Source organism: Tenrec ecaudatus, chromosome 9 (genome assembly GCF_050624435.1).
Source record: "Tenrec ecaudatus isolate mTenEca1 chromosome 9, mTenEca1.hap1, whole genome shotgun sequence".
Taxonomy (NCBI): domain Eukaryota; kingdom Metazoa; phylum Chordata; class Mammalia; order Afrosoricida; family Tenrecidae; genus Tenrec; species Tenrec ecaudatus.
In genome coordinates, this window is record NC_134538.1 from 108,465,843 (window position 1) to 108,479,042 (window position 13,200).

The window sequence follows — 13,200 nt, forward strand, 5'->3', positions numbered from 1 at the left end:
CTCGTGATTGAACTCCTACCCAGAACAGCAGTCAATAGTGACAACCGAGACCAATTAAAGGTGTGTTTGTCGCTATTTACCAGATCACTGATGAATAAATTCTAACCTAAACAAGCACACAACATCTAGTTATTGATCACATTCCCCTGGTTATATCACTAGTCATTCATGTAAACCTAACCCCCCAGTTGTCCTCAATGATACCTTGGAATCACAAGCATCCCGCATTATTCTGGATTAACCAAGGGGACTATCCTAAGCCACTTGTGATCATTAGATGTTCTGTTCAGTTTTCTGATGAAAGAGAGAGCAGCACACTCTCTATTCTCAAACAGTATGAGCCTTCAAGGTAGAACTGATCATTGTATATTGTCAGCTCTCCTTCCTGCGCTTGTCTTCCCCTGAAGTCCTTAAAGCCAGGGATCCGTTTCACGTTCATGGACTCGGAGTGCCCTCACAGTGTCTGGTACAGAGGAGGCACTTGGTATATTTATTTGTTGAATTAAAGAGTTTTACTTAACTGGTTAAACAACAATAGCTGATATTTGGAGAAATATTAACATCTTGGCACACGAGAACCATATACCATGCTCTCTTAGGAATAGGTCATAGGTGTGAATTGTATTTCAAAATAAGATCTTTGGGGAATGCGTTGGATGAGGATATCACACAGTGGCTCAACATTGTGTCTGAGCCACCTATAGCGCTTGAACTTTACATTTCTTTTTGGCAGAAAGCATTAGGCAGATGACAAGTAGAATCAAGAATTACACACTTGAGGCATGAAGCAACAACACAAAAAGATTCAGTGTAACCACAGCCTCTTCCTTTATTCAGTTCTTCCACAAACTATATCCTTTAAAGAAATGGTATGCATGAGATTCATCTCAAATATCACACTGTATAAACATTTTTTCCAGGAGATAATTCTTATGTGGGAAAAAAATTGATTCATATAAATATGAAAAAAATGTCTGTTTCACCTCAGACATCCACCAGATACAGAAAGCTTTTGTGATAATCCAAAGAAAGCTTTTCTCTTCCTAAGCTATCTTATAAAAATAAAAAGGCAATAATAGATAAAAGAGGAAATGGACGTGAGTATGTTCAAATAATTTTCACAATTGCGCTTCCATTTGTCTCTATGCTAGACTGAGAAAAAGCAAACACTGAAACAGGAAATAATAGTAATTCCTAAGGAAGTGATCACACTAGCACTTTTTAACAGAAATCATAAATACTCACTACTGAAACTGATGAGTGACTTTATAATTCAGTTACACCAGTCTTATAAAGGAACCACAGCTGTATTTTAGCCATTCCCTAGCAGATGTTATCAATTAGAATACTGTGGCATGAAAACAAATGTGTTTTATTAGCCTTTTTATAACGCAGTACTCTCAAGATCAGCCATATTTGGGATAAGGTCCATCAGGATCTTTCACTTTTGAATAAACTAAATATCAGCATGGCTATTTTCCTATTTAGAATTATACTTAGAAATAAACACTGATTGGACATCATATATTTCAACCATTATCCCCATTTTCTGTATATGAATGGTTAGTAATTTCTTAGGGTTACACAATGATACTCTACATTTCAACATGCAACTATCTACACTTTCAGAAAATACAATAACTAGCAACTTTTGAAATGGTATGTTTATTTCAATAGCCATCTTACATCGATTAGAGGAGATGAATGCATTGAGATGTTGGATTAGTCAACAGGAATAAGGCATTCCGTCTTTCATCTCGCTATGAGGTGTCAATAAAGATGAAAGGGCTATATGGGATAGAGGAGAAATTGGAAGATCCAGTCTTGCTCTTCACCATTTGACAGTATTTCACTAGATATTTTATGCATTTCATCTGATTCCATCCTCACAACAACCTTATGAATATTTATAGAGGACTCTGATTTAAGAATATTCTGCCAGTTGTCCAGGGCATGAAACAAGCAAGGAAAAGAGGGTTCACCCAGACATTCCTAACTCTAAAATTCCATCCTGTTTCCAGCCTGGCTATCCTCTTGTCTCCAAAATACGCTGCTCAACATTATGCAATCCCGAATCAGGTTGATCACATTATGAAGGCTTATTGAGTCCTCGCTAAGACCCACAGTGGGCATCGTGTGTCTTATTTCCTTAAGGGCCAACAAAAAGACGTGAGTTGGACACGAAAAGCTGGAGTCCAGAGAAGTGGAAAGACTTGTCCAGGGTCATTCAGCTAACAGTGGCACAACACCTAGAGTCCCCACGGATGGCCCACAGTCCATACCCTAACGCCAGCCACCCACTGACTACATAATTCCATAGTGAAGCCTCAAACCCAATGGCCTCGGGGGCCTTAAAAGCCCTGAAAGGAGAATGATTTCACTGCTTTGGGTTTTATAAGTAAAATATAAAATAGCAAGGAAATAAGTAGATAACAAAGATTTCTTTTTCCTGTAATGCAATTTTAATGAATAGCCCAGGCTCGGTATCCGATCATGATCACTTTTAAAACTTCTACAGCTTCTTTCTACAATCTCCCACAGTGAGATTTGGTATTCAGAATCAGCGCTGAACTCTGCAATTCGTTACAGCCATCCATTTCTTCCTGGCTTTCCATCGATACAAGGAATAATCGATTATGTTCACTGCACTGTACTTTGCTTCCTAAAGAGAGGAAGTAAAACCTACCAGGAGATCTTAAAGAGGACATTTTAACAAGAGTTGTACTCCAAAGAAGTTTGACATCACTAAATCTCAGGAAGCTGCGAAATCCAGTGAGTCACAGTATCCCATGTGCCAGCACCACCGCTACGACAAATCCCACTGACTGTCCATCAGACCTCGGAAATGATTTAAACAGAAGGCATTTTTATAGTAATGCCCTTGCTTTCTTACTGAGATGCAACTGTAATGAATTATTTAACACAAAACTGGAGGAGCTCCAACGGAGTCATTAGCATTCCTAAATATACAGTTAATGTGTTTTAGAACGGGAGTTTAATGGACTCCAGAACCGGCATCTGCGATGGCTGGGCAGGGACGGAAACATGAGTTAATAATGCACACCAACTCAACACCTTGCTCTCTCACACTTTCTTGGCAGAAAACTTCATTTGAATGGAAGCACACACTCCATCTGTATCTCTAACTCTGATGAATGGAACTGCAAAGATCCAATTCAGGCAATAAATAAAACCAGGTCTAAGGACTGGTCACACACCATAACTTTACAGTCATCTTGGGAAACATTTTGCCAACACAAAATTGATCAATTGAAAGAAATATCGGCTAAATTGTGATCCATGCTTTCTCTCTAACTTGATGAAAGTTCATGCACCTTTAAAGTGATGTTTAACCACACAGATGAAAGAATCACTATAATATTCATTTTGTAATATTCGATTTTAGTACACATTTACGCTTAAATCCCATTAATACCTTCATAGAGATGGATGGCACGTTAACAAGTCAAACAAAGGCTAGACCATGGTGTCTGGGGCTACGAAAGGGTTCTCCTACAAGTTCTTGCTCAGTAGTTCCCTGTGCACATATATGAAAGTTGTGTCAGCTACCCTTGATTGTTAAAAGGGATTTTCTATGACCTGCATTCAAAATATAACAAACTCCTTCCACGTGACACTGTTGTCACCCTGTTACAGTAGCCTGTGACACAGTTTTAGTCTTAAATGTCCTAAACATTTCTAGGCCGGTTTTTATTGGTTGGTAGTTTGCTTTTAAAACAATAGCTCAGCTCTGGTCAATGGAAGTTCCGGGGGCGTCGTCCAAAATGCTCAGATAACTTCACGGCGTGGATTTCCGGGGAGCCGTGCGAGGATTCAAAGACCACGGAGTCTTGCCCAAATCTCCTGATCTAGGACCCGAGGTACTGAACAAAAGGTCCCAAGGTATCTGCCCCACTTCCCGGGGGGGTGGATGGGCCAGACAATACCAAGGCACAATATAACGTTTCCCCAATTCCCGAAGCTAAATTATTGGCACGACATCAACCTGGAGGGCAAAAACAACCCACTGCGAGGGACCCGGGCGTCGGCACAGCCCCGGGGCGGTGAGGGCCTGGGCGGCCCGCGCCTGTACCCCTCGGGCGCAAAGCCGGACCTCCGGGCGCTCAAAGGCAGCACCCCAAGCGCAGACTCCAAGTCGCCCTCAAATGAGCCCCCAGGTCCTTCGGAGAGAAGCGTCGCTCCTTCGAGCGGCCACCCTCCCCCAGGTCCCGGGCGGGCACTGTTCCCTGCGACCCCGTGTGCGGCGCAGCGCACCCCATGCCAGCCCCGGGGGACCGCTGCCTCCCGGGTGCCAGGAGCGCGGCGGGGCGGCGGGGGCGCCGAGCTGGGTCCCCCGGGCAGGGCGCCACTCACCGAGGCGGCTGAAACTCTCCGACAAAGTTCTCCGCAACTTCTTCATCTTGCCCACCTTCTCGGCCGGCTGTGGCTCGATGAGGTCGCACATCTGGGCGACGCGGGGCCCCGACAACTTCCCCCAACTGGTCCAGAGCGGAGCGCAGACAACGGCGAGGGCGCGCGGCGCGAGCAAGGCGGCGCCGCCTCCTCCTCCTCCCGGGCCCCGGCGCCTCCTCCTCGGGCCGGGCGGCGGCGCGCAGGGCTCGCAGGCGAGCGGCGGGCGGCCGGGCTGCGCTCGGCCTGGGCCCGGCGGCCGGGGGCCCGGGGCGCTCTACGTGGTGCCCGGGGCCGCCGCCGCCGCCGCGGGGTTCACGTCGCTCCTTTGTAACGGAGCGCGGCGCGGCGCGGCCGGCGGGGCGGGGGTCGGGGGGCGCGGCGCGGCGCGGGCGCGGGGCCGCGGGGAAGTTCGCAGCCCCCAGCTGCGGGCGCCGGGGAGAAAGAGCCGGGCCGCGCCGTGGCCGCCGCGCGCTCTGGGCGCCCCTCCCGCCGCCGCCCCGCCCACCCGCGCGGGAGACCCCGAGCGCGCGAGACCCCGAGCGCGGGACTCGCACGGCCTCGGCTCCCAGCGGAGCCCCTGTCCTCCGCGGCCCTCCGGCCCTGCCCCCCGCTCCCCGCCCCGCGACCGTCCGCGGGCGCGCTCCGGGCCTGAGCCCCTGGGGGAAAGGAGTCAGGCTGGGATCGGGCTGCTTCGGGGGTGGGGGGGGGGTCGGGGGGACACTACCAAAATGGGAAGTGGGCCATTACGGAGCTCAGGTGTGAAAAGGAGCCGAGTTTGATCGGGGGTGGGGGGTGGGGAGACGGCTGCTACTATCCCCCCCACACCCCTGCCAGAACGGGTCGTGGTATGGTTTGAGGACCATTCCGGTTTGAGGGTGACACCGCTTCCCCTTGGAATCTTGCCGGAGAGAACCTGTGGAGTGAGACATCAGAGGGAAAGGTGGGACTTCTTTTTTTTTTTTTTTTTTGGATAGACAAGTGCAGAAGTGTGACCCCCTGGAAGACAGGACCTGAGCTCCGATTCTGGCTCTGGGTGACAGAAAGGAAGGGTTTCCCAGATGAATCTGCAGTGACAAACCGAAACCCGGCATCGATTTCGTTTTCCATTTGTACAATATTCTCATGTTTCTGAACTGGAAGACTTCGGGGTGAAAAAGATCCTGGCTTCCATTTCTCCCACCTCAACAACAGGACGCAGTAAATAAATGCTTTCACATGGAGCGGGATTTTTTTAAAACCCAGGACAAGCCGTCCAGGCAGCAAACACACAGCCTTCATCCTCATCAAAGTGGGTGCATCAAGTTCTCCAAAAGTCAGCCTCCCAGGGGAGAGAGAAGGAAGATGGGGGAGGGCCAGCGTGTCTTGGTTTGGGGCCAGCAAACTACTTCTGAATAGAAATGTTCGCAATCTCGAGTCATCTGACTGTAAGTAATAAGAGCTCGAGCGTGTGACAATGCTGTTTGGATTAAAGGAAGTTTGGGGTAGTTTGTGCTTTGTTCAAAGATTTTTATCATAGAACAAAAACTAACCTCCCACCTTCCTTAAATTGTGCGGTAGAACCTTTATTTGTTCTGCCCTGCTCTGAACCCATTACAGAGTCTAACTAGATTGTAGCTGATGAAAGACAGGAAGTCGAGCCAAGTGGGGAGCCGAGGAGCAGGGGAATTCTTCAGCCAAGTAGGCCTGGATGAAAATGCGAGAGTGTCTGGGCCTGGTGGCCATATCACGCTATTACAGACAGCCCCCAGTGTGGTCTCATACAGGAAAGAGTTGGGCTTTTACCGCTTCCTCCGGGCTAGTTAGGGAGAACCTCATCAGCTATTGTGAATGAAAAGACGAGGCAACCAATCAAAACACGCGTGAGGGCTGCAAGGTAACAACAGTCAAGAACTGCTCACAATTTTTAATAAACTTGTGACTATTAGATGTATGTGCCTGGGCTATGAGTCACTGTCATGATGGCTGTTTTAAAGATAACTTGAATTAAGTAGCTTCGCTTACTTAATATTGTCATTAAATATGGCGCTTCTAGCCGTAATTCCTGGACTCTGCCTGTGGCTACACTCCCATTTTGGAGGGAGTCCTCTGGTACTTTCCTTCACAGAGTTAAGTCTTGACCTCCGTGGAGCGTACGAAGTAAACCTCCTCTGTGTACATGTAAGACCCATCCCAGACACAGAGAGAAACCACAGGACCGTCAGAAGAGCAGGTGGAGATCTCTGGCTGAAGTGTGGAGGCCGAGGCCAGAAGCACCGGGGACTGTGGCACAGACTGAGTCAGAGCAAAGGAGGCCGGTGGAGACCAGAAGCCGAAGCAAGAAAACCAGGAAACAGAACAGAAGAACAGCACGGAGATCAAGAGGCTGTAAGGCAAATGGACAGGCAGGCTTCCTGACCCATGAAGGGTCAGGGTCACATGGCTTAGAGGCTGAGAACCAAAGAGAGACTTGGCTGCTAGATGAGGAAATGTGGTGCCGTTGACCATGACTATCTCCTTATTGTGTACCGATCCTAACTTGTGGTAACCTATTAACTTCCCTTTGAATATTGCCTGTGTGTTCTGTGACCATTCCAACAAAGTATCAAAACCAGCATAGAAGTAAAGTGTTTTAGGAGTAAAGGTTGGTGTCAGAAGTGATCAAGAAGAATGGAGTGAGAGGCCGGTCTGATGCCTGCCTCCCGGCTATAGGGAAAACACCCTAAGATTTAGGGCCTGTTTCTGCAGTGGTTATGACTGCCAGGCCCACAATTCAAAACCACCAGTCGCTCCTTGGGAGGAAGTCAGGGCTCTCCACTCCCGTAAAGAATTGCCATCGCAGAAACTCCCAGGCCATTCTACCCTGACCTTTAGGGTCTCTATGAGTCAGGATAGATTTGATGGCAGTGAGTTGTTGAGTCTTCGTGTGTAAATAAAGTATGACACAAACATACAAATGTATAGTGTGCAGCTATTTTTAAAAAGGAAATAAATCTATATATTGTTGTTAGGAGCCATTGAGTCAGTTCTGACTCATAAGGGCCCTATCGATGTACACCAAAACAAAGCAATGCCTGATCCGCCTCCCAGCACGGAAACAGAGTGTTACAGAACAGCAATAGGATCCGAATAGGGCAAAGAAAGGTGAATGGTGGAGGCATGTATGACCTCTGCCTCATGGCTAAGGAAGCCCTAGGAGGTCATCGATGGCCCCGTGCCATTTACTCCTATATGCATACAAAATTTCTAAAGAAAAAAAATACTTACAAATTAGTACCTAGAATAGACAGAAGTTCTTATTTGTACCTCTTAGTAAAATTTCAATGTTTTACCTGAAGAACACATTATAATAAATACAATATTCACACCACCAAAGCATGTGTATTTGATTTTTTTAACCCCCTCTAAAACTTCAACTCCACCTCAAAAAAATTGCCCAATTGCACCATTATAATTGACAGGAGAAACAGTTGTTAATCGTGAAGCAAATAAATCTTGACAATTAAGAATAACCACTTTAGCATTGTATATGTGTAGTTGCTTCCATTCTTGGTTATATATCAAAACAGTTAATTTTGCAAGCAACTGAGATGGAAAAACATTTCCCAACTGGATACATGTTAGATGTTAACACACTTCATTTCAGGTTTCAAAATTCTTTGTATGATTGTTTATTACACATTTGTCTATATCTTAAATTGTAAGTGATTCCCTGACAGCAGGGACCCTGATATGCAAAAAGGCAAGTGCCTATTTCATACCGGATATAAAGTGAATGTTTGTCGCATGAATTTAAAATGGATGGCTGCCTCTGAGAAGTGATGCGTTGTCCTTGGAAATGAAGATTGACTCTCCAGCATCTGTGTGCCATGTGTATTTTCACTGAGGGGATGGCTCTATGCCAGTTCTCCATCTGAACTTTTGGTTCACAAGGTTCGGCTGGCCTGATTTAAAGGTACAGTGTCAGACTGCAAACAGATAAGCTTGCCCAGGGACTGAACCCACTGTGGATGGCTTTAACCAAATTCCTCAATGACAGCACGCACATGCATTAGACCCAGAGCCGTATGTGGCCTTGAACAAGTAAGTCACTTACCCCAAAGCCAAACCACATCCATGGCCATTGTTCATGTGCGTAGGACTTCTGAGGCTGTAAGTCTTTAAGGGAGCTGATAGCTGCAGAATTCTGACTTTAAGGTAGATGGTGAAATTGCCCCTCTCACAGTTCATATATTAAAAGGCAGATATACTGATGAAGAATAATTCATATATATAAGACAGACAAGGGTTGATCCATTGACAAAAATGATATAAAACTTAGGCTACATTATTTCTAGCTGTATTATACAGAAATTATTCTTTTATTATAAATGAATCTTATTCATATAAGTGTATAGGCAAATAAACTGGTAGTACATTTTTAAGGGAAAGAATCCTATCATCCAAATGAGGTGAAATATAGAAGGTTTAATTAGAATCCAAGGTACCAGCGAAAGCAGAAGCAGATTTACTGACCTGAAACTATATGAAAAGATATTCTCAGTGGGGGGAAAAAATCCATGAAACATGAATGTCAAGGACATGGAAAGCAGAGTTGAAAGTGATGTTAAAAAGAGAACAGATATGTCTATTAGAGTAAAATTTAAGAATTTAGCCAAAACAGTTCAAATTTAAGACATACAGCACGGTATAATTATTAAAATGATAGAAATTTACATAATTAAATATTGTCTTAGAACTCTACACACTCTCCCTAGTTAATTGTTTTTAGGATCAAATATTATCTTTTAAGAAAGAAACACATCCAAGAACTGAAGGAGCATGAAATTCAATGAAAAACCAGGTTCCCGGTGAATATCAGTGAAATCGGGATAGGGAATTGGAAACTTTTGTCACTAATTTTTATGTTCCAACTGTTGGACAATGTCTAATCTTAAAGGTTTCTCCCCCCCTCCCCCTTTTGCAAAGAGCAAACTGAAATCAGAAAAGGGAGGGAGATGAAAACTTGTGGAACCTAGTTCACTTTCCTAAGGGCGAGCTCCGCCATGGCTTCTTATCTTCCCATCACCTTAGGCTTCCCCCAAGTGGGTCTTTTTCACATTGAGAGGTATCACTCCATGTTGACACAAACTTTTGTTTATTCAGTGATGGGACCTACATTGGGTGATAATTTTCTGGGGTTTTCTTTTCCCTCATCATATATTTCTCTTTTTTTAAATCTTTTTATTGGGGCTCATAAGGCTCTTATCACAGTCTGTACATACATAAATTGAGCAAAGCACCCTTATACATTCGTTGCACTCATCATTCTCATAATTCACCTTCCACTTGGGTTCCTGGAATCAGTTCGGTAGCCCTTTTTTTCCCCCGTCCCCCTCCCTCCCCGATCCCACCCCTGGTCCCTTGATAGTTTATAAATAATTATTATATCTTATCTTACACTACCCGGCTTCTCCCCTCACCCGCCTCCCCATTGCCCATCTCCCAGAGAGGAGGTTACACATAGATCTCCGAGATCCGTTCTCCCTTTCTACACCCCCTTCCCTCCTGGTGTCACCACTCCCACCGCTGGTGTTGAGGAGTTCATCTGTCCTAGATTCCCTGTGCCTCCAGATCCCCACTGCACCGCTGTACATCCTCTGGTATAACCAGGTCCGCAAGGCAAGGTAGAATTGGGGTTATGATGATTGGGAGGGGAGGAAGCATTCAGGAACTAGAGGAAGGTTTTTAGTTTCATTGTTGCTACACTGAACCCTGAGTGGCCCATCTCCTCCACACTACCCCTCTGGAAGGGGTGTCCAGCTGTCTACAGATGGGCATTGGGTCCCCATCACGCACTCCCCCTCTTTCACGGTGATGTGATTCTCACCACCACCCCGCCTTTGTTGTTGGAGACCTGGTCTCCTCTGCCCTTCACGATCACCTATGTTGGTGTGCTGCTTCCGTGTGGGCTTGGTTGCTTCTGGGCTAGATGGCCACTTGTTTGCTTTCAAGCCTTTAAGTCCCCAGACGCTATATCTCTCAGTAGCCGGGCACCATCAGCCTTCTTCACCACACTTGCTTATGCACACTTTCGTCTTCAGTGATTATGTGAGGAAGGTGATCACACACTGATTGTTTTTGTTCCTTGGTGTCTGCTACATGGTCCATTCAACACCTTGTATTCGCTTAGGCCGTGTGCTTCTTCTCTGTGGGCTTTGTTGCTTCTGAGCTAGATGGCCGCTTATTTGCCTTCAAGCCTTTAAGACCCCAGACGCTATATCTTTTTGATAGCCGGGCACCATCAGCTTTCTTCACCACGTTTGCTTACACACACGTCTGTCTTCAGTGATCATGTCGGGAAGGTGGGTATCCTGCAATGACTGTTTAGCAGGGCGAGGTGTTATTGTATTGGGAGATTATGCATGAGGAGGCCCAATGTCCATCTGCTACCCTACTACTGAACCTATGAATATATGCATATAAGTCTATTGCCCCCATAATCATAAATATATTTATATATGTACATGTCTGTATTTAGGCTTCTCTGTCATCATATAGTTCAAAAGGCCTAAAGAAGCTAGGTAAATTGATCTGCTTGCAAATGACTGTAGCAAGAATAAAGAAGTTGTGAAAATATCCAAATGATGTCCAACATAAATTAGCTCAGGAGCGTTTTAAAGAAAATAAGCTAGGAGAGCAAGTTGTGCATTGAAATACTGTGCAATAAAATTCCCTCACCAATGTAACTATACTTAGACATTAGACTGGCACATTAGTTGTGTCTTTCATCAAACTATATAATTTATCCTATAAAAATTTCTGTGAAAAATAATATCTACCACTACATCTACTTATAATACAAGTCACTTAAGTATACCTGTTAGTGTGACTGATGTAAAAGGTATAGACTAGTCCTCATTTATGATTGTCAACAATCTCAATGCATCATATTGCATACATTGAATGAAGTTCCAGGAACCATGTCTGTAACAGAAACTTGGACATGGGTGTGAAGTTAGTCAGAAGCTACTACTTTAGTGAACTAAAACCTTATGCCTTTTGGTCAGCCCAGACAAGTTCTGTTACGAACAATTAAGCTCAGAAATGCAGTGCTTCTATCAAAAACATTCCAGTCTTTCCTTCTAAGGCCCTTGACAGTTCATCTGTATTCATATGCCTATTCTTATCAAGCAGTTACAAGCCAGAAAAAAGTATTCAGAGTATAATTATACGGAGGCTGTCATCTCACATATCACATTCCCTAACTAAAGTGATTTACTATTTGCAATGTTAAAATGTAACCTATAATATTTTATGGTTTCATAACAGGTTACAAGTTGATGGTCTCATTTTATTTTAAACCATGCTACCCCAAGAGATATTACCATCATCACTATGTGACACGGGGAATAGGTATAGAGACAAAAATACACAATAAGACAGCATCCCCAAGGTCAACATAGGCCCCAGTTTTAGACTGAGACATATTTCTGGCTTCCAAAATGTTTTCTTTCATAACACACTTTTGTGGCTTGATGTGTGTTATTTTCTTTTTTCTATTTAGGTAAGGAGACTTGAAGGCACAATAGATGCTAACCAACTATCTGCTACTAACCAAAAAGTCCATGATTGTACCCCCGGCTCCCAGGGAGAAAAGATTTCTTGGCTACTCCCATAAAGATTACAGCCTAGGAAACCCAAAGTGGCAGTTCTACCATATCATACAGGCTCACCAAGAGTCGGAATTAACTCAATGGCATACAATAATGCAATAGATTTTAGCTATTATTGTTGTTGTCCTTCTTATATCGAAAGAACTTTTTTTTTTCATTTAAAACACATTGAGAGGTCAAGAAACTGACCAAATGCAAGCAAGCCAGCTAGATGTCTCAGAACTAAATTCCATCCTTGTGTCTGGTTTTTCCCTACCTCAAGGAGAACAAATACTTTCCATTTGTGTGTGATTGACTTTGGGGGAAAAAAAGGTCCCTTTCTCCTTTAACTAGTGGTTGTAAATAAGCTTAAAATAAAACATCTTAAACTATCACTGGTGGAACCACCGCTACACAAGAAGCACTCAAAAACATCACCTCCAATTTCACCATCACATTCCGATGTGTTTTATTATATCCATTTTACAAGGGAGAAAACTAAGACCCACAGGGCTGCGTTCCTTTCTTAAAATCACATGGATGATTAACAAGTAGGGTGCTATAGCAGAACTCACATACACAGTCTTACAAAGCTCACTGTAATTCTTGATTGCGGCAAAGGAACCGTTGGATGTCAAAATGTGGGACAAAGTGGATTTGGGTGATGACATTGTTTGGTGCCTTAGGGATCCAAACACAGCTGGTCCTGGACCATTCTCACCATGGCTCTTATGTTTGAGCCCATTGTTACAGTCACTGTGTCAATCTTTCTTGTCAAGGACCTTCCTCTGTTTTGCTGCCCTTCTACTTTACCAAGCGTGAGGTCCTTCTCCTGATAACATGACTAAAGTATACGAGACCAAAATCTCCCCATTTTTTCTTCTTAAAAGCATCGTGGCCCTTCTTCCAAGACTAATTTTTTGTGCTTTTGGCAGTCCATGGGCCTTTCAATACTCTCCAAAGAAACACCATTCAAAGGCATTTATTCTTCGGTTTTCCTTATTCAATGTCCAACTTTCACATGCATATAGGAGGCCATTGAAAATATGGCTAAGATAAAGCGTGCTTTAGTCCTCAAAGTAACATCGTTACTTTTCAACACTCTAAAGAAGTCTTATGAGGCAGTTTTACCCGGAACCTCTGACAGCTCCCTGTCAATGTTCTACTGCAACTGTTG

At 44.5% G+C, this 13,200-nt stretch overlaps 1 protein-coding gene and 1 long non-coding RNA gene across 4 annotated transcripts in view; one reads left to right on the top strand and one right to left on the bottom strand.

Annotated features, from left to right (window-relative positions):
• The window catches only part of CDK14 (cyclin dependent kinase 14), a 671,591-nt gene extending 666,848 nt beyond the window's left edge, over positions 1–4,743 (bottom strand). Inside the window, exon 1 of one of the 2 annotated variants that reach the window (XM_075558444.1) lies at positions 4,375–4,739. In XM_075558444.1, the coding sequence (XP_075414559.1) occupies positions 4,375–4,465 (91 nt within the window). In that variant the 5' untranslated portion in view covers positions 4,466–4,739. Of the gene's footprint in view, positions 1–4,374 lie in introns of both variants that reach the window. The other variant, XM_075558445.1, reaches the window with a different exon arrangement.
• LOC142457086 (uncharacterized) overlaps positions 3,730–13,200 on the top strand; it is a 69,001-nt gene continuing 59,530 nt past the window's right edge. For both annotated transcript variants that reach the window (XR_012786121.1, XR_012786122.1), the window contains exon 1: positions 3,730–3,881. This is a non-coding gene — a long non-coding RNA (uncharacterized LOC142457086). The remainder of the gene's footprint in view (positions 3,882–13,200) is intronic.